Source organism: Empidonax traillii, unplaced genomic scaffold (assembly GCF_003031625.1).
Source record: "Empidonax traillii isolate 1590-97213 ecotype Southwest subspecies unplaced genomic scaffold, ASM303162v1 scaffold169:size887049, whole genome shotgun sequence".
Taxonomy (NCBI): domain Eukaryota; kingdom Metazoa; phylum Chordata; class Aves; order Passeriformes; family Tyrannidae; genus Empidonax; species Empidonax traillii.
In genome coordinates this window covers 376,516-404,087 of record NW_020955362.1, presented here as the reverse complement: position 1 = coordinate 404,087, position 27,572 = coordinate 376,516, and the positions used below count along the sequence as shown (strand labels likewise).

Genomic DNA, 27,572 nt, shown 5'->3' with positions numbered 1-27,572 from the left:
TTACATCTCTCTCTTTTTAATTTCAATTATAACTTGCAAAAAAAGTCAACATTCCCTTACAATACAAATCATTCAGGTAGAACACTCACTACATTATCAAAATAGAAAGTGAGCAGTTAGAATAGGCACACTTTATTTATAACATCCTTTGACTGTATCCATCTTTAGTTTCCCAGCACAGACAATCAAGTCTTTATGTTAGAAATAGTCTTCAAATCTTTGGTCTTTAAGTTAAAATTAGCACTTGAAAACATTCACACTTCAGGAATTATAACTCGAGCAACAAATCTCACCACTTCAGTTGCAACATGTGACAACGCTCCTCTGCAACACCCGAAAAGCTGACATAATGGGATGTTCCCTACTAGGTAGAGACTCAGGAGGCATAACAGCTCCAGGCTGGGCATAAGGTGGGCTCTGAGCCTGAAATGAGAGCATGGTTCTGCAGATGCTGTACTACCCATCCAGCCTCCACCCCACAGGCTTGGGGGAGCAGTGTCAGGCTGAAGAAGACAGTACCACGAGGCAATGAAGACAGTCTGCCTTGGGGCCCATCTCCAGCCCATAAGCTGTTTCAGTCTCCAGCCCTCATCCCATAACTCACACAGTTCACAGCCATGCAAAACAAGAGTGCAATAAACAGACAGATCAGATTTGGTATTTGTGCTTTGCACAAATGCAGAAGGCATCACGCTGGTGCACAGCAGTAAAGAAGTCAGCCTAGCATTACTCCAAGTTGTTTACCATGTAGCTCTCACTCCCACATATTTGCAGACTGCTAAAAATGACAAGTTTTCTTCATTTCAGCTGGTTCTACTGGCTGTCTACCATGGTTTGAATTTTCCAGTCTGACCACTGAACCTGGTGGGATCTTATAATGAGACAAGCGAGTCCATGGTATCTGTCTTCCAGACATCCTTTGGCACAAACCAAATCACCTGTATCGGCCAAATCTCTGTACAGACTATGCTGGCTTGCATAGTCATTCATCAGAACTTACTAAAGGTAATAGTACTGGCTAACTAAGATTTGCTCTTGTCTTGAATTAAAAATATGTAACAGAATGATGAATGTAACAGAAAAATGAATGAGAGTGTATCTGTATTCTAAATGCAGTAAATTTGTGCATAGGATTGTTAATATCAATAGACTAATATCCAGAAGGGGAAATTAGGTATTTTGTCAAAAATCCAAAATAATGAAGGATCAAATTAATAAACGTATAGCTACCTCTTCAGCATTTAAATATCACAGAAATGCATAAATATTCTAAAATGCTTTATTGAGTCTCATTTTCTTTCAATTTGCAAATTTTCTCAAATTATAGCATTGCCAACTCCACAAGATTATAACCCACAAAAGCAAAATCAGTCACAACACTGATTAGTGTAGTCTTATCTTGGCTTTACCCATTCTTTGGAATGGTCATCTCTTTTTGGTTTGAAGGGTTTGGGGAAAGCCTTCCACAGAGGTCTCCATATTTCTGCTTCTGTGAAAAGGCAGGAGAACTTCCACTGTCTCCTTCCTGCATGTTCTGCCGCCTGTTGCCACCCATGACAGAGATGAATTCTGTCACTGGGCACTGCTTTTGCCCAGTTTCCCATCTCTTTAAAAAATTCTGCCCTCCTTTTCCTCTACACAGTGTGCCCAATTCAGGGACAAGATGAACAGCTCTCTTACCCCACAGATATTATTTCCAAAATGTTCTTACCCCTTTCCACAGCTCACCTTTTCCCCTCTGGGATCTGATTACATGCACATGGGGAGCAAAATAGGAAAATACAGAGATTCTGGGCATCTGCTACATGTTCTCCTTTGCTTCTCTTTCTCCCACTTCACCCTACATAAAGGGAAAGGGTGGGTGAGGAGATGCAGCAGGCTTCTTCGTCTGCCCCACAGGCACTCCTGGGACAGCAGAAACCGGTGCAGGCTGTGCAACACCTGCCTCAGCTGAAAGCATTCTTCATGACAGTCCAAAGCCATCTTCCACTCTCCTGCACTGGCAGCCATCCCACCCTCTACAGCCAGCACTGAAGCAGAACTGCTGAGCTGTCAGCAAGTTCTCACAAGAGGCCAATTTTTACGCCGCATAATTGTAGCAAAAAAAAGAAAAAAAAATTCATGAGAGTTGGCAACCCATGTTAAATTTGCATGCATATCTGATTAGCTGTGTCTTTAGAAAACACAGTCTTACAAAATATTGCAAAATTATTCATTTTATTTTTTTTAAAGTCTGGATTGAATTCTGTCAAAATATAAAGCCTGTTTTCTTCTTCCTTCCCTCCCTCCAAGTGAGTATAATCCAATTTTCCTTTGAAACTGTAACATTTTATTTCACATTGCTTGGGAGTTACGAGCAAAAAGAGAAAAACAGTAATAGGAGTGAAAAAGGAATTTGCCAGCTTCATCTTTATTTAAGCAGCCAGAGAATGAAATAGAACACTTCCCTTCCACCTACTTCTCTGGAAAATATCTAGAAGAGAAGGCTTCAAACTGGTTAATCAAAGCTTATGGAAGTCAACCTCAGCGGCATTTTTATATAACCCCTACATACCCTTAGCCTGAGTTCAAAGTACTGGGATCACCATATAGGAAAGGAGCCAGGATGTTACAGATCTAGGCACAGATGGGAGACCTGCTCTGGCTCACCTACACAGCTGGTGTCAAAAGGCAAAAAAAGTAATTGCCATCCAGGCTAGAATGTAAGAGCTGTAGTGAACTTGGATAAGATTTTCATGTTTGCCGGACTGACTGGGTTATACTTTCTGCAACTGGAAACCAGGGCATTGCAGGAAGATTGAGGTAGGAGAGCTCGGGGTCACTTTTCTGACCCTGAAGAAGAATTTGGATCTGAGGTGCTGCTGTTTCACCTTTACCTGTGAAGGCCTGAAGGACAAATGTTTATTTTAGGCTGTGGCCAGGGTTGCCAAACATCCATTTCATATGGCATTCTCAGCTCACAACTCAGCCCCTTGCACCCAGCGGTCATGTGGGACCACCCAACCCATTCAATTTCCCCAGTGAAGTCAAGTAAGGAAGAACAAACACTTTCATCTCAAGAGGAAGGACCCAGTCTGCATCTTTACCTGCCAAGCTACTGCACATGACAATACTCTTCAAACCCAGCTCAACCCCACCTCAGAAATTTCTTCCTAGTCAGGCATGAGTAAGCCCTCTTGAGCCATCTTCCCAGTCACTGAACCCTCACAATAGTCAGAAGCTTCCAGAAAGACACAACCACCTATCTTCATCTCACATTCACTCCATCTTCCTCAGTGCCTTCCTGGCACCTATGGCTCCTATGGCTTAATGAGCAGACTCTCCAGCACATGTCCCTGCTGCACAGATCCAGTGCTCAGGTAAAGTTTAGTCCTCAGGCAGTGAAGACAAAGAATAAAAACCAATAGGCAATCAACACAAAACAAAGTAAGCACACCTGTGTGTATGAACTAAACCCAAAAGCTCTCCTTTCCCGTCTCTCATGGTTCCAAAGGTATATAGCCTTAGTTCTTTAAACATGCATTATGAAGACTGCCAAATACTACTATGAAAAAAGCTGTATCAAATTGGTGAAATTCTTTTTACAATATTTCGGGCAGAATTTTTAAATGCTGTATTTTGCTTAATTTGAATATCTGAGCACTGAAGCAACAATAGTTTAAAAAAAATTTAAACCTTATTTCAGGAATTCTGTACAATGTCCTGGGTGTGTTTGTATAACACCTTCTGAAAAGAAAAACAGTGGAAAGCCCAGGCTTTATTTCAGAAAGTGCACGAAGGGAAAGGTTGCAGTGGCTACACTGATTTTGTTTCAGTACTTCAACATAGAGGTGCTTACGTACATTTGCAAACATTAAGCAATTAGTCATCAAGCTGTTAGAGTATCCAAAGGATGACCATATGGATAGTAAAAGTTCTAGAGGAGAAGCCGTATGAGGAGGTCATATGAGGCTGAGGTCTCTTGGTTTGTTCAGCCTGGAGGAGATTGAGGGAAGACCTCATTGTGGTCTTTGACATCCTCACAGAGGGGCAGGTGCCTATCTCTTCACTCTCATGACCAGTGAAAGAACACAAGGAAATGGCAGGAAGCTGACTCAGGGGAGCTTCAGGTTAGATGTCAGAAAAAGGTTCTTTACCCAGAGGGTGGTTGAGCACTGGAACAGGCTCCCCAGGCAAGTGGTCACAGCACCAAGCCTGTTCAAAAAGCATATGGACGGTGCTCACAGGCACATCATGTAATTATTGAGGCTGTCCTGTGCAGGGCCAGGAGTTGGACTGGATGATCCTGATGGGTCTCTTCCAACTCAGATATTCTACAATTCTCTGATTAAATGACAAAAATCAGCCTTCCATAAAGACTTCCTATTTGGGGGCAAGAATCCCAAAGTAATAAGCAATTCCCAGTGTCACAAATAAGATCCATCCACTTCTGTGGTGAAACACCACCTTTTATTTTTTATTATCCTCTTACAGCTTTAAATAACATGGTTGCCATAGTTCATTTTCTCTGTGATGAAACTTTATGCTTCAGTTCATAAAAGCAGAGCATAAAGTTTTGCCACAAAGAAAACGCTTGTCAGCGTCTAGTCATTTTGACTTATAAGTGATAAAACAGGAAACAATAGGAAAAAAAAGAAAATCTGGGAAACAAGGAACTATGGATCCTTGCATACTTTTGCCAGTTTACAAACAGTAGCTGTAAATTCAAACAGCAACTGTAACCATTTCTCTTGTCAAAGTCCTCAGTGCCTCTGTAGTTAATTAAGTGGCAGTCCTCAACCCTGAAAGGGGTTTGGACACTGAACTCATGGTAAGGAACTGGCACCTACATTAACTACTTTCTGCATGCGGAGGGGACATGTCCTCTCTCCAGTTGCTCTCACACCAGTAAAAAGATGCTGTGAAGTACTTGGCATCAGTTCGCATTCATGAGGGATTTTTTAGCTCCAGATGACCACCAGTTTCAGATGGGTCTAGACAGCTTTGGTTGGAGCTACTTGAATGTTTATGTATTGCATTCTTCAGTACACCACGTAATAGGAAACATTATTCACTTGGCCACTGTGCAGCACAAGTATGCACAGACAGCTTGATTTCTAATCACACCTGAGCTAATAAGTCCTCCTGAGACTTATTAGTGTCAGCTTGAGCTGTCTGGAAATGTCTTGCCCATATTTAAAGAAACTCTCAGTCATTTCTCTGAAAAGATCTAGTGCATCCGTGAAGTAGAGCAGACATCTGTAAAAGCACCACAGAAGACCTCAGACTATGTTTTTATAATAGACTTACTAGAATTTAGCAGCTACAATCTCTGGCTGTGCTGTCCATGCTTCAGCCCAGGATTTTGATTGGTGAGCAGGGAGGATTTTCTCTCTGGTTGCTTCTAACCCCTTTTCCAAGCTGCCTGTGAGGTACTCCCTACTGCGCGGCTCTAGTGCTCAGGCACAGCTCAGCGCTCAGGCAGTGAAGACAAAGAATAAAAACCAATAGGCAATCAAGTAATTAAAGCCCTAGATGAGCAAAATTAATACATACAATGGAGACTAGTTAAGAAGCAAGTTAACTGCTCTACCAACCAGAGGTTGCTTTATGCGCAGGCTGCTTATTCCTTCCCTGGTACAACACCCTAAAACTAAAGGATTTAATTCTGCTGCAGTAGTTAAAGCATTACAGCTTTCTAAAGTCAATTAGACCTAACATTTGAATGCTTGATTCTGCAGCTCCTTTTAATGAATTTTAATTTTTTGTTTGTTTTAATGATGTATTGACAAATATTGTCAAACAGCAACAAAAACAAGCTGAAAGAAGGCACTGTGATTATATGCACCACGTTTAAGTTGCCTCACATCCCTGGGAGCTATTTACTTTATTTCAGATGTCTGGATGCCAGAGTATGAAGACTAGTGAGCCAAGAATGTTTTTAATGTTAAGGCATTGAAAGGCATTTGTGTTCTTAGAAATAGTATTATTGGAATTATCAATGAAATCAGCGAAAACCTTCTACTCCTTTCTCCTTAAAATCACTACAGTTGCAAAATATTCTGAAGCACTTTTGATTACTTCTAGTCATACAGAAAAAAAGGTAATGCACTTGTTTCAGATATTATATTATGTGGCAGTCCTTCCTAGGAAGTAAGTGCTGTTGTGACAGAAGCAAATCTCCACAGCATCACTGATGTGAAAGAAACCCTTTCAGTTTTCATCAGCTGAGATGCTTTCTATGGTGAGGGTTTGGCTAATTTTTCTCCTGAGGCTGTTAGTGTCTTGCTGCAGATCCAGCAGCTTAAACATAGGAGAACTGTCAACATTGTCCCCACATCAGATAGAGAGACGCTTATGACTCCTGGGCAATTTTCTTTCTCGTGCTCATAGAGGGAAGGTTTCAGCCAAAGGAACTGGGGCATGACTTCTTTTTTTTGTTCTCCCACCATCATCTCAGCCCCCTGGGGTCAATGTTGAACAGCATTTTTAACCTGAATCAGGAAACTAGACAGCCGGACAAGGAATGAATGTCTGCAGTGAAGAAGTTTATTTACAATCATATGCCCATGCATCAGCTTCATGTCATAGCCATAGTCAAAGAACTGATCTTAAGAGAAAACAGCAGAAATGTTAGAAAAAGGAGTTATCTCAATTCTGCATCAGGAAGGAGGTGGTCCTTTGGTCCCTCACCTTGTTGATTGCCAGAGTTGCCCTCACTCAAGCAACAACAGCCTAAAATACAACCTGATCTTTCTGTCTACATTGCATGTGCTGCGTCCAAGTCATCAGGATATCAACAACATCCAGCTTTGAACAGATGCTCAAAGTGCAGTAGAATAGGTAATATAGCTTCCTCTTAGGTAAATACTGTATTTTAGCAACTTTATGTGAGTTACAGCTCAAATTCTGAGAGGAAAGATGCTAAGAGTCCTCACCATTCATCTACCTGCTTACACCCACAAGTAGTGGTCATTCAAAGTCAGAAGTCAATATTTGTCAAATATTTGAAATAACATCCTGTAACTTATCATTTTAATTTCTGCAGCATTTGACAGTAGTGTATATGAGCAGAGGAAATGAGGAAAGTAGGAATCTTTAACTGCAGATTAAGTAGAACTCCCTGTTACAGCATAAGAACAAATGAACGAGGAGCAGGAAGCATCTAACTGCACTATGAAAAAATATTACAAAAAAAAAAGAGGTGGAGTTGTCAATTTTAATTGCTATCTGTATTAAAGCAGAGTACTGGCTTTGCAGTTGTGTCCCACATGCCATTAGGAATCTGTGAATTAGGTGCCTTTCTAATCAGCAGAATTGCAGCACTCCATGTGACACCAGAGATGATTTGTTGTAACTGGAAGAAATAGGATACTATTCCACATCCTGCACCTCTACCTCTAGAGTTCTGGCTGCTGCAGGTGGGCCTTTCCCACCCTGTCAAGAATCAACCTCCTTCACATCCCTCTATGCCCAGAATAGAAGAAATAAGTTTGTGCCAGACAATCTGCAGGAAGACAAGGGAGGGAATCAGCTAAGCACAGCTTTGTCCTTGGTATGCCAAGTGCAGAACTAAAGTATAATTTCACCCTTACCATATGAATAGCACCATTTAAATGAGCGCATATTATTGTACAGGGATTTTCTTCAGATGTATCTGGCACAGTCAGCACCTATTTTTAGTGCTTTTTTCATGACAGTGGCAATATTATGTCAATAAAGCAGAGGCACTTGATGGTAAAATCTTATCCTTTGTCACTGCCCAGGGAGAAGTTGAATTTGAACAGAAGGCACTGTGGGGACAGTAAGTACCGTTGGGTCTTGGGATGAAGAAGAATGACCACTTGAAACTCTGTTTTAACTGTATTATGATATTTTTTGTAATCGTTTTTTTCCCTGAAAAAATATTTCAAGCAAGATAGGTTTCCAATTTTGGTTCTAAAAGTGAAGAAGTGTACGGCCATGACTTCAGCGTCTCCACCTATAGGTATTGTGACCTATTTAGTTAATAAGAGAGAACAAGCCACGGGTAAGACAAATGAAGAGTTACCCTCCTGTTACCTCTGGAACAATTTCAAAGACCAGTGAAGAATAACAGACATTTACTTAGGATCAAGGTTAGTTAGAGTAAACAGTGAGTAATTCCTAGCTTTTCAAAGGCTAAGATGGAATAATTTCCTTATTTTCTAATGAAAGTACAGTTCCTACCAAAGTATTTTCCCATTTATATAAGTAAAATCATCTTAGGTTAAAATAGTAATAATGAAAGAAATTTATTAGAACTCACTTCTCATCTACTTTCATGCTGCTTAATAGATGTATACATTTTCCTTAGTTTAGGCAACAAAAATACCCCAAAAATCTTTAATTTTATTTCTTAAGTGGCTTGTCCTCTCTTTGACATGCATATGTTTGCTGCCCCTATATATATGGCTGCATTTAATTATTTAATTATATGTTATATTAGGTCACTGGACCACTCCCTAACTGGGTATTTTAGAAAAAAACTATACAGCATTTAATGTAAATTTACAAAGAGAAAATCCTTAACAAGTCAGTGCAGTTTCACTTATCTGCATGAGTGACAAATTTGGCTCAGCAATTTCAGTGGTTCTTGTGTCCCCTCTTTGCATGCACAGTTCTTCAGAACTGCAGCCTGAGACCTGATAAGGTGGCTTGGGTTGTGCAGCATGCAGCTTAGTATGAACAAGTTTTATTGTGAGTTGGTTGATACAGTAAAATCAGTCCTTATTTAAGCTTCTTGTGGTACAATAACAGCTAGGAAGAGTCCAAAACTATGGAGAAGGAAAAAAGGCAATTTGCAACACTTTTGTTCCGGTACCCAAGAGCAAAGAAAAACAAAACAAAACAAAACAAAAAAAAACCCCAAACAAACAAAAACCCACAACCAACCAAACAAACACAACCCACCAAACCACAGAAATAATCTCTTACTTTCTAAAGGATAAACCAAACAATTGGATCCTTTGCAGGAACACTTGGATGCAGGACCGGAAGGGATACTAAACAAGTCTGCAGATGATACAAAACTTGGAGGAGCTGTTGACTCTTTCAAAGGCAGGGAGGCCCTGCAGAGAGACCTCCAAAAATTAGAGCAATCTGGGCAATCACCAACCATATAAAGTTCAACAAAGGAAACTGCCAAATTCTGAACCTGGGATGGGGCAACCCCAAATGTACAGAGAGAATGGGGAATGAGATGCTGGAAAGCAGTACATAGAAAGGGACCTGGGGGTCCTGGTCAAAAGCAAATTAAATATGAGTCAGCAGTGCCCTGGCAGCCAGGAGGGCCAACCAGGTCCTGGGGGACATCAGGTAAAGCATCATCAGAAAATCAAAGGAGGTGATTGTCCTGCTGTACTCTGCACTGGGGCAGCCTTACTTTGAATGTTGTGTGCAGCTTTGGGCACTGGAATATAAGAAAGGTATCAAGCTCTTTGAGAGTAACGCCTCTGTGATAACATATTTAAGCACAGTAAGGCACTGAGCAGAGAGAATTCCAGCCAGGGAAGAGTGGAGTGAGAACATGGGAACAACAATGCAGACACCAAGGTCAGTGCAGGAGGGGCAGAAGGTGCTCCAGGTGCCAGAGCTGAGGCCCTGCAGCCCGTGGTGCAGACCATGGTGGGGCAGCTGTGCTCCTGCAGCCCATGGAGGACCATCGGGGTGCAGAGACCCACCTGGGGCCCATGGAGGAGCCCATGCTGGAGCAGGTGGATGTATGAAGGAGGCCATGACCCTGTGGGAGACCCAAGGTGGAGCAGAGTCCTGCCAGGGACCTGCAGCCCATGGAGAGGGAAGCCCACGCCAGAGTAGGTTTTTCCCGGGTAGGACTAGTGGCCCTGTGGGGGACCCACCTAGGTACAGCTCGTTTGTGAAGGACTGCACCCCACGGAGAAGTGACCCATGGGCAGTTTGGGAAGAACTGTTGCCTGTGGGACGGACTCAAGCTGGAGAGGTCCACCAAGGACTGCCTCCCATGGGAGGAACCCCTTGGGACCAGGGGAAGGACTCCTCTCCCTGAGGAGCGGCAGAAAAAACAACTGACTGTAACCCCCATTCCCTGTCCCCCTGCACTGCTGGGGGGAAGGGAGGGAAAACATGGAAGGAAGTAGGGATGGGGGAAAGGTGTTTTTAAGAGTGTTTTATTCCTCACTCTTTTGCTCTTATCATGTTAGTAATAAATTTAATCAGTATCCCCACTTTGGGTCTGTTTTGCCCTGTTTTGCCTGTAATCAGTAACTGACTTCTCCCAGCTCTTGTATCAGCTCATGAATCCTCAGCTGTTTTTTTTCTCTCCTCTGTCCAGTTGCTGAGGGAGACTAACAGAGTGGCTTTAGTGAGTACCTGGCATCTGGACAGGGTCAACCCACTACAAGGTAGAAATGTTGGTTAAGGAACTGAATGCTAATATTAACTATAGAAACCAAACAGGCAAGTGGTACCTTCCATTTCACATTGTTGCTAACTCAAGAGATCCCATTTATTAAATAATCATATAGAAATTTCCTCCCCAACACTCATCCAAGCCAAGGGCAATGTTCCCACTTACTCAAAAGACCCTTGTTCTGGAGCTGAATGCTCCAAACAAATGGAATTTTTTTGTAACACAGTTGATATTCCAAAATATGAGAAATAAGCCATAAGCCTGATCCCACCGTTAGCACTACACTTTTAAGAACATTTTGAGACCTGTCAAAACAGAATGGGAATTTGGATAATGTATTAGCCTATTTATTTCTCAAATTATCACTAGAACTTTTGAACTAAAAATTGCCTGCAAAAAACCAAAATCTAATTGAACTAAACATCCACTGAAAAATCCTTCATGCTTCTTTGTACGTGCCAAATTATGAAATATCAGGGCTGTAATACTAAAATTGTCCTGTAAGTGTTCTTTCAGGTCCTTGTACATCTATCATAAATATGACTATTTGGCTTCTGTTTAGACACTATCTTTCTAAATCCTCATTACAGGATTGTCAAACATGGAGCAAAGTTGAGTGGACACAACTGAAATGGCTGCTGCATGATGAAGAAGAATCAAAACATAGGTCATTTTATAAGTATTAATAATCTCATGGTACCCATGAGCCTGGAAGAGTAGGGAGAGGAGTACACAGTGAACACTGTCAGTATAGTACATGGAAGTGCAGAGAAGCTCTTTATAATAAAATTAAAACTAACATTCTTTTTACACCTTTCATAGAAGAGATGAACTGTCAGTAATAAGACCCAAAAATTTTGATTCCCAGTCGCAAAATACAAATCTCCTTTGCTGGACATCTGGGTACCAGCGGCTTTGTTCTTTCTCCCTCTGCTCCACTCACACAAATCCCTCTGCACACAGGTTGGACGGTATAGTGAGCACATCCTGTGCTCTTTCTAGAGAAATTTCAGAAGCCTTTTCCCTTCCTACTTGTTATTCAAATCCACCCTAATTTGTTCAGAGTAGATCTTGCTCTCAGAAGGGCAGCATTTGCCCCACAGTACCATAAACTCAAAGTTCAAAATCTCTTCACTCCTAAAGAAAAGGTTTCCCCTGTTAGGAAATAATCTCCATGCTGAAACTCATCTGGTGACAGGGCCACAAGCTATGCTTGAAAGATGATGGTCATTGCCACTGTGGTGTTGAAAGCAGTCACCAGTTACTACTTCTCGTCACTGAAGGGAAGTGTAGGAGCAAGACCATGAGATCGCTTATGGAGCACAGCAGAGTTCTCGGGCTTTTTAAAATCCATCAGGATTTTAAATACATGGAAACATACAGTGCTGCTGAGGCCCCACACTATAGCAAAGGATGTGAACTGACAGGAGCTTTGTATTGTGCCCACAGAGGTGGAGAAAGTAGTGAGGAAGCATTGCTACAGAAAACACTGTTTCACTGCCTTAGCTGCCTGTGTCACTGTATTCTCAGTTCAAAAGTCTTAGTAGGCGCTCACGGAGGGTACCACAAACACTGGGTTTAGTATCATGGAGTTTTTTGGTTTAACTGCCCTCCTAAGTTGAATGTCTCTGAACTTAAAGGAAGAATTGTTATATTGTGTTTCAGTGATGGACCTTTATTTCATAGTTATTGAGTACTGCAGGTCACTGGGCAGCATTTCACATTCTGGCCATTCTACCAGTGTTCTTTCAGAAGGTTTATAAACTCACCATTATATCTAACTTCAAAAGAATTAATTTTTTTTTGTACTATTCTTTGATAAGTCCTGCTAAGATCTACTGATGCCACATATTTCTATACTAATCATCTTTCAATACTGAATTAATTAAAAAAAAAAAAAAAAAGAAAAAAAGATAGCACTCTATCAGGGACTTAGGGTACTGTACATACCCCTGAGGGAGAAAACATTAGTGCCAGGTACCAGGGACAAGGAGACTACCAGGTGACCTGCTTACAAATTTGTATACTGCAATGTAGGCAGTTTGAACTTTTATTCTCCGATATTCCTTTTTTTAGAAGTATTTTTCAGAAGGATTAGAAATTCCTGCCAATTCAGCCCTTCATTTTATAAATTTGCTTCTAGGTCCTTCACTGAAGACACATCAAGACTTCTGAAATCCATTTTTTAACCTCCAGTTTGTTCTGTTTTTCACTGTTGCCTGTACCTTACCGACTAGTGACAAAACCAAGAATTTAGTGAGTCTGAGAAAAAGCTCAGATCTCCATAAAAGAAAGATCCAAGAGGATCATGTCCACGTTGGGGCAAAAGTTCAGTCCACACTGTTCCTTTGCTGCTTGTTTTATTTGGTTTCTCTAGACCCAGATTAGTTTGTTAACTAGATTAGTTAATGTCCTTGAATGCAAACTGAGGAAGACAAGCTTGTTCTGTAAATTAGTCACTGTAAGTTAAAACCAAAGAAGATGAAGCAGACTGAGGCTGATGTTCTAAGAATTATTCAATAGTAGATTAAGCAGAGAACTATTAAATCGGCACAAGAAAATTATTGTCTTCCACAGAAACAGGAGCCTTCCCTACAGAGATCACGGAGTGGTGGATTAGCAAAAAAGGATTTGAGTATTTAAATCTAGCTAGATTTTAAAAACCAAAAGCAGTGTGCCAAGGCCTAAAAACCTCTCCCTTTATTTTCCTCTGAGAGGAAAGATCACTCTCCATCACAGAAACGGTCCCATGGAGAGCACGCTCCCTTATCCTCCTGTAAAACACTTTTTTGGAGGTCTTTATGACTGAATCTGACAATGGAGCACTGCAGCATAAAGCAAATAGCAAGAAACTTCCAGAAGAAAGATTAAAGGCAGTCCTTTCAGTTAGCATGCCAAAAAAAAAACACTCTAAATGAGAAAACACAAAAAAACTTATTTCCCCAGCCTGGAAGGGGGAAAGATATTTTCACTTCTGGAAAGAACCTCAATGCAAATAGTCTGGTCCAAGTTGTCTTAATTGCTAAGCCACATGAAATGCTCTAGACATGTTACGTTAATGTGCTACTAAGAGAAGAAACAGTTTCCAAGATACCTAATACATAATACCTAATACACGAAACTTACTCATACTGAAAGTCTTTTATTTCCCTACTGATAAGAAGACTTTACTGGTTTAGATGATTTTACATAACTTCCAAATTTACAAAGTGTTTAGAGCACTTTCAGAAATCCCAGCTTTTTCTAAGAAGTTCAAAGCCTGAACACAGCCTTGTGCTTCATTTTAAGGCAAAACATAACTGTGTCCCATCATCAGAGCTTTTCACAATTGCTTTTATTGTAAGTAATTAAAAGATTACAATTTCTGTTCTTGTTAAATGCAACACCCTTCTTAGCCCCAAATCAAGTACTGATACTTGGATTTCTTCATATATTCAGCTTGTAAAGGAACAGTCACCTTAAGGGAGTTTCAAGGAAGTAAAGAAAACAGGAGAATCCACTGTTTAAATTCAGCCTTCTCATATTTAGTATTAGATGCAAGAGTAAACACACCCTTTGTATCCTCAAAGAAAAGAATCAAGGAATTTCAAATGCTATAAACTGATTTTCCCTAAAACTATTAAAAAAAAAAAAAAACAAACAAGCAAACCAAGACCCAAATGCAAACTGCTTTATGCTTTCTAATTTTCAGTAATTTAAGAAAAATACACAAACAGTCAGACTATAAGCCAGATCCTTTAAATTCACAGATCATGTCCAGATGTAGCCCACCAACATATTTAAAGCAACAATAATCAGAGTAAAATGTTTCTTTATTCATGCTCCTCACAACTCTATAAGGGAGGAGAGGGAGTGGTGGTCATGTGGGGAGAAATATATAACCTTTAATTAAAGGAAGATCAAGAGGCACATGCAGCAGTAATGCAGGTCGATGCCCATATATCTCAGCAAAAAGAAAGTGGGTGTGCAATGAAAAAAAACGTTACTCAGATGACCAGTTTTGTTGCACATGCTCACAAAAATGAAGGGGTGATCTCTAAGGTCAGTGATAAGGAAAGGAAGTCAGTGAAGCAGCAGAAAAAAAGGTTTTATTTAGAGACAGAGGAAATCACCTGTCCTTCAGCTCTTCCTTACCCTGGAGCTCCATCTTCTTCTTGTTCCTTTCCCCAGCAAGATTGAGCGTCCCTTTCTGTCTGGTTCACCCTCCTCAGAAATTCATTATGATTCATCCCTTGCAGACTCTGGTCTCTGCTGCTCAGCTGCCAGACTCACTCTGTAAGTGGGTGTACTCTGGTCTCCTCCCTCCACCAGTTTTTCACATGGTTAACTAAGAACCCATAGGTATCCCCTTACTAGGTGCTCCTTATTCAAAAGATGAAGCTGGGATTCATCCTCTCCACTGAAGCTCTAATATACCCTCAGCCCTGCCAGAAAGGTGTAATGCTCTTATTAGTGGGGGTATAGTCCCCCTCTGAGTCTGGGGGCACAAGTAAATCACCCTGCAAGGGGAGCTTCCCCTAACTTTCTTTGGTGGGAGTGAGAGGTTTTTTCTGATCCTCTTTGGCTATGTTTAGACTGCTAAATAAAGAAGTGATAGACCCCTGGTCACCCACACTCTTCCTCAAGTCCCAGGCGGTTTTGCATCACTTGAGCAAGCTCTCTCCAAGCCAAATCTGCTGGGGATGATGGTAACTGTAAGTAGTGTGGACATGAGACAGCCTGAGCTATTTGGACTTGGATCAATCCCTGGCTCTTTTTAATTAAGCAATATAAATTCAGTCTTATGTTCCTGAACAACTAGGAGGAGTGTAAGGTGGGAGAAGGACATCAGTGCCAAACTGAAGGTGGACGGTTCTTACTCACAATTCTGACTTGCCATCTGTTAACATGAAGAAGAGACTGGCTCTCCCTTTGAAGTAACTTGAAGATCTCCAGTACAGGCTTCTTGATGCAGATTTATGATCATCTATAAAGTCTGACTGACACCTGACATTCTTGGCCTGTTTGACTGAACTTAATCAGCTACTGGAAGAAAAAAGCAAATTAATATTGAACCTGTAGTACCCTTCTTCTATAGTTTGTACCACTCAGTGCATGGCGCCTCTTACAAAGATTTACAAAGCTTAAGAACCATAGAAGCACAATCTCTAGGTTTTAAAAGTTATGCTGTAAACCAGTTTGGAGGGGGATAATACATTTCCTCTCCCCAGCAGTTACTGTGGCAACTACACTGGCTGCTTAAGTTTAGCTTGAAGGCCACCCTCATGAGCCAGCTCACGTGCCACCTCTCTAGCAGGTGGGCTGACAGGTGTTAGCCCAGGCAGCTGGAGGACACACAGGACTCCACACACCCATGCAGGTCCAAAGCATCAAGGGCTGCCATGTACGTGGCGTGTAGGGCATCTGTGCGACAGCACACAGGCAGCAGGCACTGGACACTTAGCCTGAGGTCACCCTGGAGGTCATTTCTTCAGAGCTGGGCAGTGACAGCTGGTAGACTCATGAGAGTGTGGGAGCACCTTCATTTATAATAGCAAAGCAACGTTTACAAGGATATCTCACCTTTAGCAAGATAGCTATAAATGGAATAAATTGAGAGAAGCTAGACTCTCAAACATAGCTGTCTGATATGTCCTTGGAAAAGAAGCACTTCTAGAAATAGATGTTTTCCAAGAAAATGTCCTTAAATTTCAGATCTATTTGCTCTTCTATTGATAAGTAGCTTAAACAATTTCTAAATTCTGCTTGCCTGTAGGCCTCTCTATCACTAACCTGTCTAAATGACTACAGATTCCTTTAAAGCCTTTATTATTTACTTTATAATTTCTTTTATCATTCTGGTTTTTCACCTCCCTCTGAGAATAAGTGGGAGAGAAAGCATCCCACACTATTCATGTATCATCCACATAGCCTCTGAAAAAAATCTCACCTAATGTACTAACGTCGCATTCTGACTTACTTTTGTTCGAACTTCAGCAAGTTCCACCCCCAATGTCTTAACCTGCATATGTAACTACAAGGGCTTAGTATTTACTGTCTGATCTTCTATCTTAAATCTATTCACAAGTGTTCTTTTTGGCAGCCAACCTAGACCATAGTTTCTCCAGACAGCCATGGAAGTCCAAGGCAGATGGGCTTTGGCAAACATAACAAACTCTCATTTTGCTGTTTCTCCTGATATTTTGTTAAAAGATTTTAACCTAGCCTGCACAATGTACAGCTTACTTTTCCTTTGGTTATAAGGTCCTAAACTGCTATCTCCATTTCCACCCACATAACAGCTGGCACAACTGGAATAAAATCATTCTCATCCGGCATCTAAGAGAATCTTAGCAGCCCTACCTAAGTACCCCTAAAGTCAAAATACCATTAAATTCACCTTCATAGTCTTAGGTTCAATTATTTTTCTAATTGTGCTCAAAGACATTTTGTTTGTTTTTTTTTTTAACGAGACCACTGTATTGACTTAGCTTCTTGAGGAACCCCCTAGACTACGTTTTCATCAATGGTCCATGGCAATGGTCAAAACCAACATGCATTATGTTGAAGTGATAAAAAAGCCAATGCCTTCTCATACATACTTTCATTGAAAACCTTCAGTGAGGAGAAAATATCTTCTGCAGCACACAGATCACTGGGCTCATGTCCATGTCAGTAATGCTTCAGATACATCATTTCTTATAAACCACAAAGATGAACTTAAATGAGGAAAGACACTAGAACAGAAAATCATGACTCCATCCTCACTACTTTGATGAAAATTCCTCCTATCATGAGTAAACTGATTTACTTTGCACATATTTTTAATACACAGGAAACTATAACAGTTTAATTTTCTTTCACACTTTCACGACTCCACAGACATTATCAGGGTTTAAAGTCCAGTTTGAAAACAAAATAAGACCTTTGATTATATTCAGTAATAAAATAAATCTGTGCAGTCGTTCTGCTCATGGTCATTAGCTAATTATTTGAAGTGGTGCAGAGAACTTAAAAATACCTGAAAGAAATACAATTAAGAGGTAATTTTCCTCAAAGACACTATCTAAAGTGAGATGCTTGCACAAGGAGAGGGTAAAAGAACTGAAAGCAATGTGAGAGGAAATAATGGAAACAACAGTGTTTGGGATGGATCAAGGTCATATTCGTAGAGATAATAAACATCTGAGTAAAGCCAGGAGACTAGAAAATGTTGGTACTGAAACTCTGTATAACCACATTTTTTTGAGGCAGAAAGTGTCCTTCACAGGGGAGCACAGATTTATAAGAACAAGGGGCTAGGAAGAAATCTCTCAGGGGTGCCAAGCTTTGCAGAGTTTAATCCACCTGTTACTTCTACTTAAAAACATGGATTTTAGTGAAAGCTAGAAGAACCCAAGCCACAAAATCGCCCCTTGGTTTTAGACATCCTGAAGTTAGTTCACATTTGAGATCTTGGGTTGATCTCCTAGTGGGATAATCTGCCTAAATCACATTTAAGTTCAGTTTCTCAGGAACTATTAGCATTCTGGGTTTGACTTGCAATTTCCAATTGGAAGAAAATTAGAACAGTAAAGTGGTTTTTTGTATCATGAGCACTATGAATTAATAGGGACTGCTATTAATTTAAGCCTTTGTAAGATATTCCTGATAGGATACTCTATAAGATACTACTGTGTTGACGATTTAACTGATTTTTTTAAGCATTTTGCTGTTCTATAATTTTGCTACATCTTTTTCAATATTTTCCATTATGTTTTGCACTAGTAGTTCCTCTTCATCTCATTGAATGTCAATAAATGTATCTATACAGCAATGAGTGATACGTGTAGAAACTACTGAGAAATGGTAATTCACCATAATGCACTGCTCTAATGAGAAGCATGAACTGCAAACTGTTTAATCTGGACATTTTGTTTGAATGTAGGAGGACATGCTTAGAAATACATTTACTGAAAGAGTAACAAGTCTGGCAAACTTGACTTCTTTAAATTAACATTTTCAGCTCAAACCTCATTAAAGGGCAATGAAATTCCTGTGTATTTCCTTTGCTAGCATTGGTGAGAACCAAGAGATTCATGTGTAAACAGAAGTCTTTGCTTTTATACGTGAGTTTTCTCCTGTTCAAACCATTCAACAATGGTAAAAAAGTTCTAGTTTTCAGTCACACTGGAGCTTAACTCTTTAAAAGCTTCTTCAAGGGAGCAATATCCTTCTTCTTCCCTCAAGGGAAAGGACTTTGTGAAAACATGCCCTTTTCAGGAGATTTTTCCTTATCCCATAGGCCTAGAAAATCCATAGAAATTAACTCCTTTTGGCTGGACGAAAGCAGAGTGTTCAAAGGGATGTGTAGGCTGAGGCATTTGTGTCCTCCAAAGCCAAAGATAGCTTATATCCTCAGCCAAGCAAGCTACGCTGCATGGGAACCGAGATGATAGAAATACACAGTACTTCAGGACAGTTCAAGGAAGAAGACACCATGAAAGAAGTGTTTTTCACCTGAAAAGCACTTTAATTGCTAATTACAAACACCGGGCAGGAATAGTAGGGTTAGCCTCTGTTTTTCATCAGAATAATCAACCCATAAAAAGTGCAAACCCCTCTACATCTGTTCCACACAGCACACGGTCATGTGCAGCTCACTGCCAAGCAAAGTTTTCTGATGCCCAGAAACAGAAATGCAGTTTGATAAGTACAGTTGTGTAGCTCTTTCAGAGGCTGCTACATGCAGTGGACTGAATACAAGCTCTGACCTCAGACAGACAAGTGACAGCTGAAAACTGAGAGGACGGATCAGGGGAAGGATCAAACCTAGATTTGCCTCACATCATGTATGTTTGCTTACACCATCTAATGTCCAGGGATGGAGACAGGATGCATTCAAGATAAGGCACAAGTCCTGCACATTCTGTATCCTCACTGTGTTTTTATCTTTCCAGATGACAAAATCATATGTACAAAAAACATGGATGACTTGATGAATTTTCAGTGAACAGCAAAGTCTATTCCTCTATCAGTTCAGGACAATACAGGCTTTTTGAGAACCTCCTGAGAATATTTTTTTCGTAAATGTAGTCCTATATCCATTTTATTACTGTCTGTGAGCAAAAGCCAAAACAATTCCAATTGAACTAAAATGTTTAGCTTTGGTTTGATTACAGTGTCTGATGGGACCAGGTACATTTTAGTGCCACAAAAAGATTAAGCCACGTAATTTCCAAGATACTGCCTTCTGTATGCAAATGTTAAAACTTGTTCAGTGCAATTCCTCATGCTGTTTCCAGTTAAAAGTAAAATAAGCAGGTGTCAGAGGGAAAACACAAAATACAGACATTAAAATTAGACTATCAATTTCTACTAGCAACTGTATGCCATATTTTGTCCTTTGACCCACACAACCATTCAATATTAACTCACAAACTATTAAAATATTATGTTCAACACAGTATGTTACCTAAACTAGAGCATTGAATTTTACTGCCAAAGGTGTTATTCATCTGAATTGTGCATTGAATATTACTGCAGATATTATTATTCTGACTTCTCAGTGCTATTTCATCAGCAACTATTTACTTTCCTTGCTACTATTAATGTGAGTGCTTCTAACAGCATATGCTACAGATACACCAAACCTTCATTTCATCTACTCATTAAAAGCCTTTCACTTAATTATTGTTGAGGTTTTGCCCTCAAAAAGTTCTTCTACAGAGTCAGCATGCTCCTGTTTTGAATAACAAATTTGTTAGCTATTCACGCTTTAGTTACCTTTGCTGCATAGTATATTAAAAAGAATACATTACTTACATTTTGCTTGCTGGGCGTTCAGTCCCTCATGGTGCCAAATACCATCAGTTCTCTTTGTAATTATTATTTTCAGTACTTCTGGTTGGCCCTAAAGATCCAGTTCAAGAACACAATATCTCTTTTTTCAATATTTTGTCTAAAGATGAATATACTCTTTTCAGCACTTGATCTCCAACAAAAATAGTTCCTTCCCAGTTGCTTCATTTGTTATGACAGTAGAAGCACATTCTGTGCAAGAAGCAGGCTCTTTCTGAACGAAACTTGGCCATGGTCCTGCAGAGTTTATTTCCACGCACACTGTTTTTCTACTGCATACACACATATATTCTTTCTGTACAGTGGCAAATAGCTCTCAGGTACATTACTGTACATCAAGCTTCATGTTACGCCTCAGCAATTTTTTTTCACAACAGAGATTGTAAAACTTTAAGATCATTCAATGTTTTTCTACTCAGTAAGTTGTTCAGTAAACTAGTAATTTATCTTTGAAAAGCTATCATTCAATGAAATGCGAAAAACAAACAAAAGGTCCAGCAGCACACTTGTGCAATGTTCAGATATTGCCTGTGATTTCAAACAAGCAGGAAAGCAAGGCATAGGAAAGCAACAGTGCGTTCAAAATCACAAAAGCCATCTAAAACAGAATTAGGTAAAGAAACAAATTGCTGCTCCCAAAGTAACAAGATCATCACTGACTGAATAAAACATGCTCCAGCAGGACTCACTGCTCACATGAACATTTGGCAAACATCTGTAAATATTCAGCAGAGATTAATTTGCACACAACCACTTCATTTATCCAACTGCATTCCAGACTCACAGTGTTTCATCCTACATGTTGTGTGTTTCTATGAAAACTTCAGTAGTGAAGCTACATCAGCTACAAAATGCCACCTCATAGTCAGTGTAATGCCCTCATTCCTGTTTCTTTGGATTTATGAAGTTCTCTTGAAAATCTGGTTTTCAGTCTCAAGCAACTCTCTCCTCTCCAGATTATATTTTTGCAAGCATTTACTGGACAGAAAACCTTTACAAAGAGACAAATTCTGACTATCTAAATCATTCCTTATCCAGATTTGAAGTCAATAGGCATTTTAGCTTAAAACTAATATATTTAACATAATCCAAGAAGGTTACATGGGATAAACATTAAAATCAAATGAAAAGTACATACACATAAATATTTAAACCAGTTGTATCTGTAAATACATTTTTTGTATTTTCCTTAAGCCTAAGTTGTCCTTTTTGTATTTGAATCCACTTATAAATGGCTTGTCATTAGCAGACATTGAACTAGATGCAAACATTTTATCACAGTAGGGAGATGCATGAGCAGGCATAAATTTCACCCCTTAATAAGTAGAATATGCAATTTAATTTGATCAAGAATAATTAAATTTGTATAAATTCAGGAAATGTATTCCATAGAGGACAGAACTTCAGAAGGTGAAATACATGTAAATAGACAATTTTACATTTGAGCAAGAGAAACAGACCACGGCTCATTTATCATTATAGGAATTACCGTATTCAAGCAGTCAGAGCTGCTTTTCAGACCTATATGAGAGAAACTTCAAGGACCCAATCCTGCAAGTCTTACTGAGGCAAAATATCCTTTGTCTTTTGGTGGGAGGTTTGTTTTCTATGAGTAAGAAAAGCAGCAGGGAGGCCAAATTTTTTTTAGAATTCAGATAGAGACACATACTGTATATTTTATGGACAGGACCCAAGCTTCTAATTCAAACAGATCCTTGCATGGCTGTGCTAAGAAACTTTTTCAAAATTGTTAGTAATCATGAAATAACAGTCTATCTATTTTATAGAGAAGGGAATTAACAAGGGACTATGCAGAGATTCCAGTTCAGTCACAGTCTGTATTTCTTTTTAAATAGGCTTTGTATTTGAGATTGATATGGGATTGATACTTATTTCCTAAACTAAATTCCTCTATCAGTGGCATATTTATAGTAATGCCATTTTCCATCTACTCTCCTGTCAACAGCCCTGACTGCATTGGAGAGATGCCTCTTCTTGGAGGTAAATGGAGAGGAAACTCAATCTATCCTGTATGTTGGGTTGCCACCAGGAGTGAAATGTGATAGCAATTCCTGCTATGGGGGCATCTAGTACTCCAGCCAACTAAAGCATCTCTCATAAGCACCCAAACAGCTGTCATTTGGGGAAAAGAAAATCTATTCACTTGCTGGATTTGCTTCAAAAAGCAGCCAGAGACAACCTCTTTCCCCATTTCCCCTCAGGTCCCAAATCTTCCCCACGATTTAGCCATTCCCAAACTAAACATACCAATTTAGAGCCTGGAGGTGGTGGTTGGGAAGCCACCAGGATGGCATATTATTACAAGCCATGGTTCAGGGCATATGGTCTGGAGCAGCTTTTAACTCTTTGTGAGAAAAAAAAATCTCTTTTGTCCCCCACTTTGAGAAATCCTCTGTGTGTGTACAGCAAACAGGTAGGGCAGAGATAGATAGAAATAATTACAAAAGCAAGTGAGGTCCAAGGCACTTGACACACTGCAAATATTTTCATGCTGGACAGGATACTGCAGATGCATGGGGCTTCATTACTTTTGGTACCATTAAACTCAGGAACACTCAAAAAAAATCAGTAGCTGAAAACACAGCCACACCTATTGATTTGCAAAGTTTTTGTCCTTATAAAGAAATGTAAAGAGGTAAATAATTGTAGCAATCAAAAGCAGCTCCTCTATCCAGGATACAAAATTTGAAACCAAGGGGTTTCAGCCAGCTGCATTTCTATGATGGATAAAACAAAGCCTCCTGATGCAACCCTGCCAGAGGCTTGCTCACAGCCCATCGGACACCACATCCTTCTCTGCCCCACTCGCTCCACTCCCACTCTAGAGCTCTGATCGGTGCCGGTAATCCCGGCAGGGACACCTGAGGACCCCGAGGACGGCAGGGGAGCCCGGGAGGGGGTCATCACACGCTGCAGCCAGCTGTGGGGAGGAAACGCAAAGCAGAGAACATTTGGAAAGGAGCCACTCAGTCCCGTTTCTGGAAATAGACCAGCTCTTGAAAGGGATAAAAAAAGTGCAGCAGGCCGAAAATAGCTGAATAAACTGCAATTACAGCCAGCGTTAGCTGCCTAACCTGCTGGATTTTCCGCACGGTTGGATCAGCGGCAGCTGCTCGTTCATGTGATGACTTTTGAGACTAAAAAGCCCAGCGGCTCCTGAAAAGTTTGGCGGGCAAAGGGGGCCGGGGGCGGGTAGCGGAGCCCCACGCCGCGGCGGGGACGGGGATCTCCGGCTCCCGCGGCCGAGTTGCCCGCAGAGGGGGAGCCCCAGGGCCCGGAGCGCGGGGGCACCGGGGAGGTCGGGCATCACGGCACTGGCTCTCTGCCCTCCCGCGGGCTGCCCCAGCCTGGGTGGAGATGATCTGCCGTCAGAGCAACATCGCCTGTGACCGAGCTACCAGCTAATCCGGCCAAGCGGATTATTAGCCTCCTCAGACAGATAGCCGCAGCTCGGCGCTCCCGGGAACTGCTCGGCTGGGCTCGGCGTCCCGGCTACTCCGCCGGCACCGCGTCGGACTGGAGCAGAGCAGCGCAAACTGTGCGGGCCGGGAGAGATACCGCGGACCTGGCCGGCGGGGTTCGTACCTGCCAGACCCCCAGTCCGCGCCCCCATCCCCCTTTCGGCGTTCACCTCTCTTGCTTAGACGTGCTTCCCCCACTCCTTCAGGAGAGGGGGTCAGCCCTCCTCAGGCCAGGTCAGCCCTACGCAAGGCAGGGTGGCTGTGCCACTCCTGTCACACAAATCCACTCGTCCCGTGCAGAGGGAGTAGGCAAGTGCGGCAAAGTCCCCGGGGAGGTGGAAAGCTGTGCTGCGGCCACTGGCACTTCGAGGTACATGACTTGGCTTCAGGGGCCGATGCTTAGACAGTGTCCCCTCCGCAAGGGAAGGACACGGGTCCTTGGGAGAGGGCTGGAGGATGAAGGGGGCTATACGCCTCTCCCACTGGTATGCAAACTGAGAGGTCTAGAAACCACCAGTCCCCCACTTCCAAAATCCCTTCCTCCAAAGCATCACCTCTTGCCCAGAGCACCATGGCCCTATGGGGCGGCGGCAGCAGGCAGGGCAGGCAGGGCCACGCCGTGGCTCTGCTCTCCCCCCGCGGTCACGGCCCTATGAGCGCGACCCGGGCAGGGGGAGAGGGGTGTCCGCAGGGACTGCAAGAAAGTGTCTGGCTGCCCTGCCCCTGTCTGCCCCATCCCGCCCCTGGGGGCACATGGCAAGAAGTAGCTCCCGGCTGGCCGCAGCGCCAAGGGGCGAGTGAAGCGAAGGGCACTTTGCGGGAGTCTGAGCGCAGCCTCCGGCGGGGTATTTCGGCCTCTTTGGTATGCTAAGAAGTGGTTGCTTTTCGCTGCTGCGGCAGCGGCGGGGGGAAAAGGGGCGAAACGAGCTGGTAAACTGAAGGCGGGGGCGGGGAGGGGTAAATCCGCCGAGATGCCCACCTTGGCTCTGCACCGGACCTGCACCGTGCAGAGCATGAGGCGGCACCCCGGCTGCCGGGGAGGAAAGGGGTGAGGGCTCCCAGTGCTGCTGCTTGTTGATGTTGGGGTGTCAGAGAGGCAACGAGAGCCTATGATCTACTACACTGCAGTGCCAGCGTCAGGAGCCTTCTGCTCGGGAGCTGCCACTGCAGGGCAGCCGGCACACACACACACACACCAGCGCGCACACACGGCATCCCTCCCCTCACGGCATCCCTCCCCTCACAGCCTGGGCTCCGGCGGCTCTCGCCTCCCCAGGCACTTGCAGACAACCTGCCGGCCTCGGGGAGCGAGCTCGGTGGTGAGGGGGACAGAAGGCCGGCGGGGAGGGCCGGTATCTCCCCTGAAAAGCTCATGGCTCACCCGCCTGCCATCCCTCATCGCCCACCTTGCTCGCCAAGCCGCGGGCTTGGCCGCACGGACGCCCCGAGCAAGAGGGATGCAACAGCAGCAGCGTGACCCCCGGAGACCAGGCGGCCCAGAGCACCTGCATTTGCATTTCTTATGTAATGTACTGCAAGTTTCCCCCTCGGAACCGGGCTGAACTGAAGCGCATGATCCCGACTGCCTGACAGACATGGAGACGGACGCAGAGACACCGGCATGTGCACAGAGGGGTCATCCCGGCAGGCAGAGGCGGAGGAGCGGCGCAGCCAACCCGCCGATGCTGCTGCTGCCGCTCAGCATAGCTGGCTGAGTTGCCTCCTGGGCACAAGCCCCAAGAAAGTGTCCACCCCCATCACTCATCCCCCTCCACCCTCCCGGCCTAGAGTGCCGGAGGGCGAGTGATAAGGTAGAGCCCCCAGGTCGGGGGCGGGGGGTGTTAGGCTTGACTTTAGAAAGCAGAGCGAGGCGGTGGGTGGGTGTGTGTGCGTGTGGGGTGACATACTGCAAGCTATTCAGAAAGTGCTGTGCAGGACCCGAGCCCCGGCGCACTCGCCCACCGCAGGCAGGGCCGGCTGACACCAGCACAAGAGAGCCAGTCTCCTCTTTCCAAAACTGACTGGGGGGCTTGCATCGGGGTCGGGAGGGGAGGGCTCTATAGGCTTCCCCTCAATAAGGGTAGTGATATAAAAGTTTCCACCTTGGAAATAGCACATAGGAACTAGGAGATGCCGGCTGGGCTAGGGTCGCCTTTGATTATTTTTTGTTTTCCCCTTTTCGGTGGTGACAGTGGCTGAAGCTAAAATCCAAACCGCTCCTTGCTTATTCATACACGTACGCACATACATGTCCGTGCTGGCCTCTATATATCCCCCCTTCTCCCCTCATCAGGATTGCAGATCTACCTCGGCGAGCAACAGACAGGTTAGCATAGAATAAAAACAACGCATTGCAATGGATTGCTTACCAGTTGGGTTCTTGTTTTTCTTAAGACTCTTGCCACAAAGACACTGCAGCATATGCGATCCTTTGCTGAAAATGTTCCAAAGAAACCACATTGATTTGGGCGAAAAGCAATCCAGCAGCTTATACACCCTGAGAAAGAAGAGATCCTTGTGGTTGCATAATAATAAATTGAGACCAGTTCTCCTGAAGAGGGGCACCAGTTTTATCATAGAAAAAGCGATTATATTCCGTTCTTCTCCCAGTTTTTTTTCCTCACGTGGTATATTTCTTTGAGACTTTTCAACGGATGCTTTTTTTTCAGCCAGGCTGAATGGTTATTCCCCCTAGACCAACACTGGATTATAACCAAAAGCGTGGAGAGCAAATGTAAGAAATCCCTTTTTTCAGCATGAAGCCAAACGAAAAGTAAGGTAGTGAAATCCCAGCCGAGGCCAAAACCTCATCGGAGACACCGGCAAAACGCGGAAGACAGATCCCCAGAGAGAAAACCATAGCCTGGTACTTGACTGCTAGGAGGATGGGTGGATCTGCAGAACAAAAGCCACGGCAGGATCCATCCTACTGAACGACTGCCATTGTGCAGCCCCGCGGCGGGAGAGCGCACCGCCAGCACCCGGCGAAGCCCAGCTGAGGCGCAGAGAGCGCTGCCGGCCGCGGGCGCGGACCCCGCCCGCAGCCCCCGCCGATGCCCCGCAGCCCCCGCCGCCGCCCCGCGACGCCGCCCGCCCTCGCCCGCGCGGGCCGCTCGCCTGCCGGCCCCGCTGCCGCTGCGCCCCGCACCGCCCCGCACCGCCCCGCACCGCCGCGCAGGAGGCAGCACCCCCGCCCCGCGCCGCCCGCCGCAGCCTCGGCGCCCAGTCGCCGGCGGGCGCCGGGGGAGGAGGAGCCGCCGAGCCCCGCCGGCCCCGACCGCCGTCACGGACCCACGTGCGGCCCGGCCCGGCCCGGCCCGATTCGGCACCGCCCGCGGGCAGCACGGTAGCGCTGACCCGGGGCTGGCCGCGGGACGCGCAGCCCGCCCCCGAAGTGCCCTGGTCCCGGACACCTGTCCCTCCCCCAAGTCTGGCTCTTGCCCTTCTTGGCCATGCCACGGTCTCAGTGGGCACGGATGACCAACGCAGTCGTGAGCTGAATAAATGAACCTGAGAGGGGTGTTTCTTTCTAAATGCTGTCCCTGCTGTCATCAGACCTAAGGAGTGTTCTGGTGAGGTTTGGAGTTTGCCCCAGCAGAGATAAGCATCGTCTGTGTCATGTCAGGATAATGCCATGAACGGTGGAGTCCTGGACCAGGACTGGGATTCCCAAGTACCACAAATACCCAGAGAGGCAGCACTGAGATAGCCCCACAAAGCACCTGCTGCACAGCCGAGCTGACAGGTCCACGGGTAGACGGACCAGCTCCTGAACAGTGCCAGTCATTGCTCTCCGTAGGCCCACCCAGGGAACACTGCCCTTTGACCAATCCTCCCAGCCTCTCCCTGAGGACTGCCCCGAGTGGCTTCCCTCACACATGGCA

At 43.6% G+C, this 27,572-nt stretch overlaps 1 protein-coding gene across 3 annotated transcripts in view; it reads right to left on the bottom strand.

The window, feature by feature from the left end:
* The window catches only part of FGF14 (fibroblast growth factor 14), a 396,337-nt gene extending 369,676 nt beyond the window's left edge, over positions 1–26,661 (bottom strand). For 2 of the 3 annotated variants that reach the window (XM_027885649.1, XM_027885651.1), the window contains exon 1: positions 26,058–26,661. In XM_027885649.1, coding sequence (XP_027741450.1) covers positions 26,058–26,265 — 208 coding nt within the window. In that variant the 5' untranslated portion in view covers positions 26,266–26,661. The remainder of the gene's footprint in view (positions 1–26,057) is intronic. The other variant, XM_027885653.1, reaches the window with a different exon arrangement.
* Between the last annotated feature and the right edge of the window lie 911 nt (positions 26,662–27,572).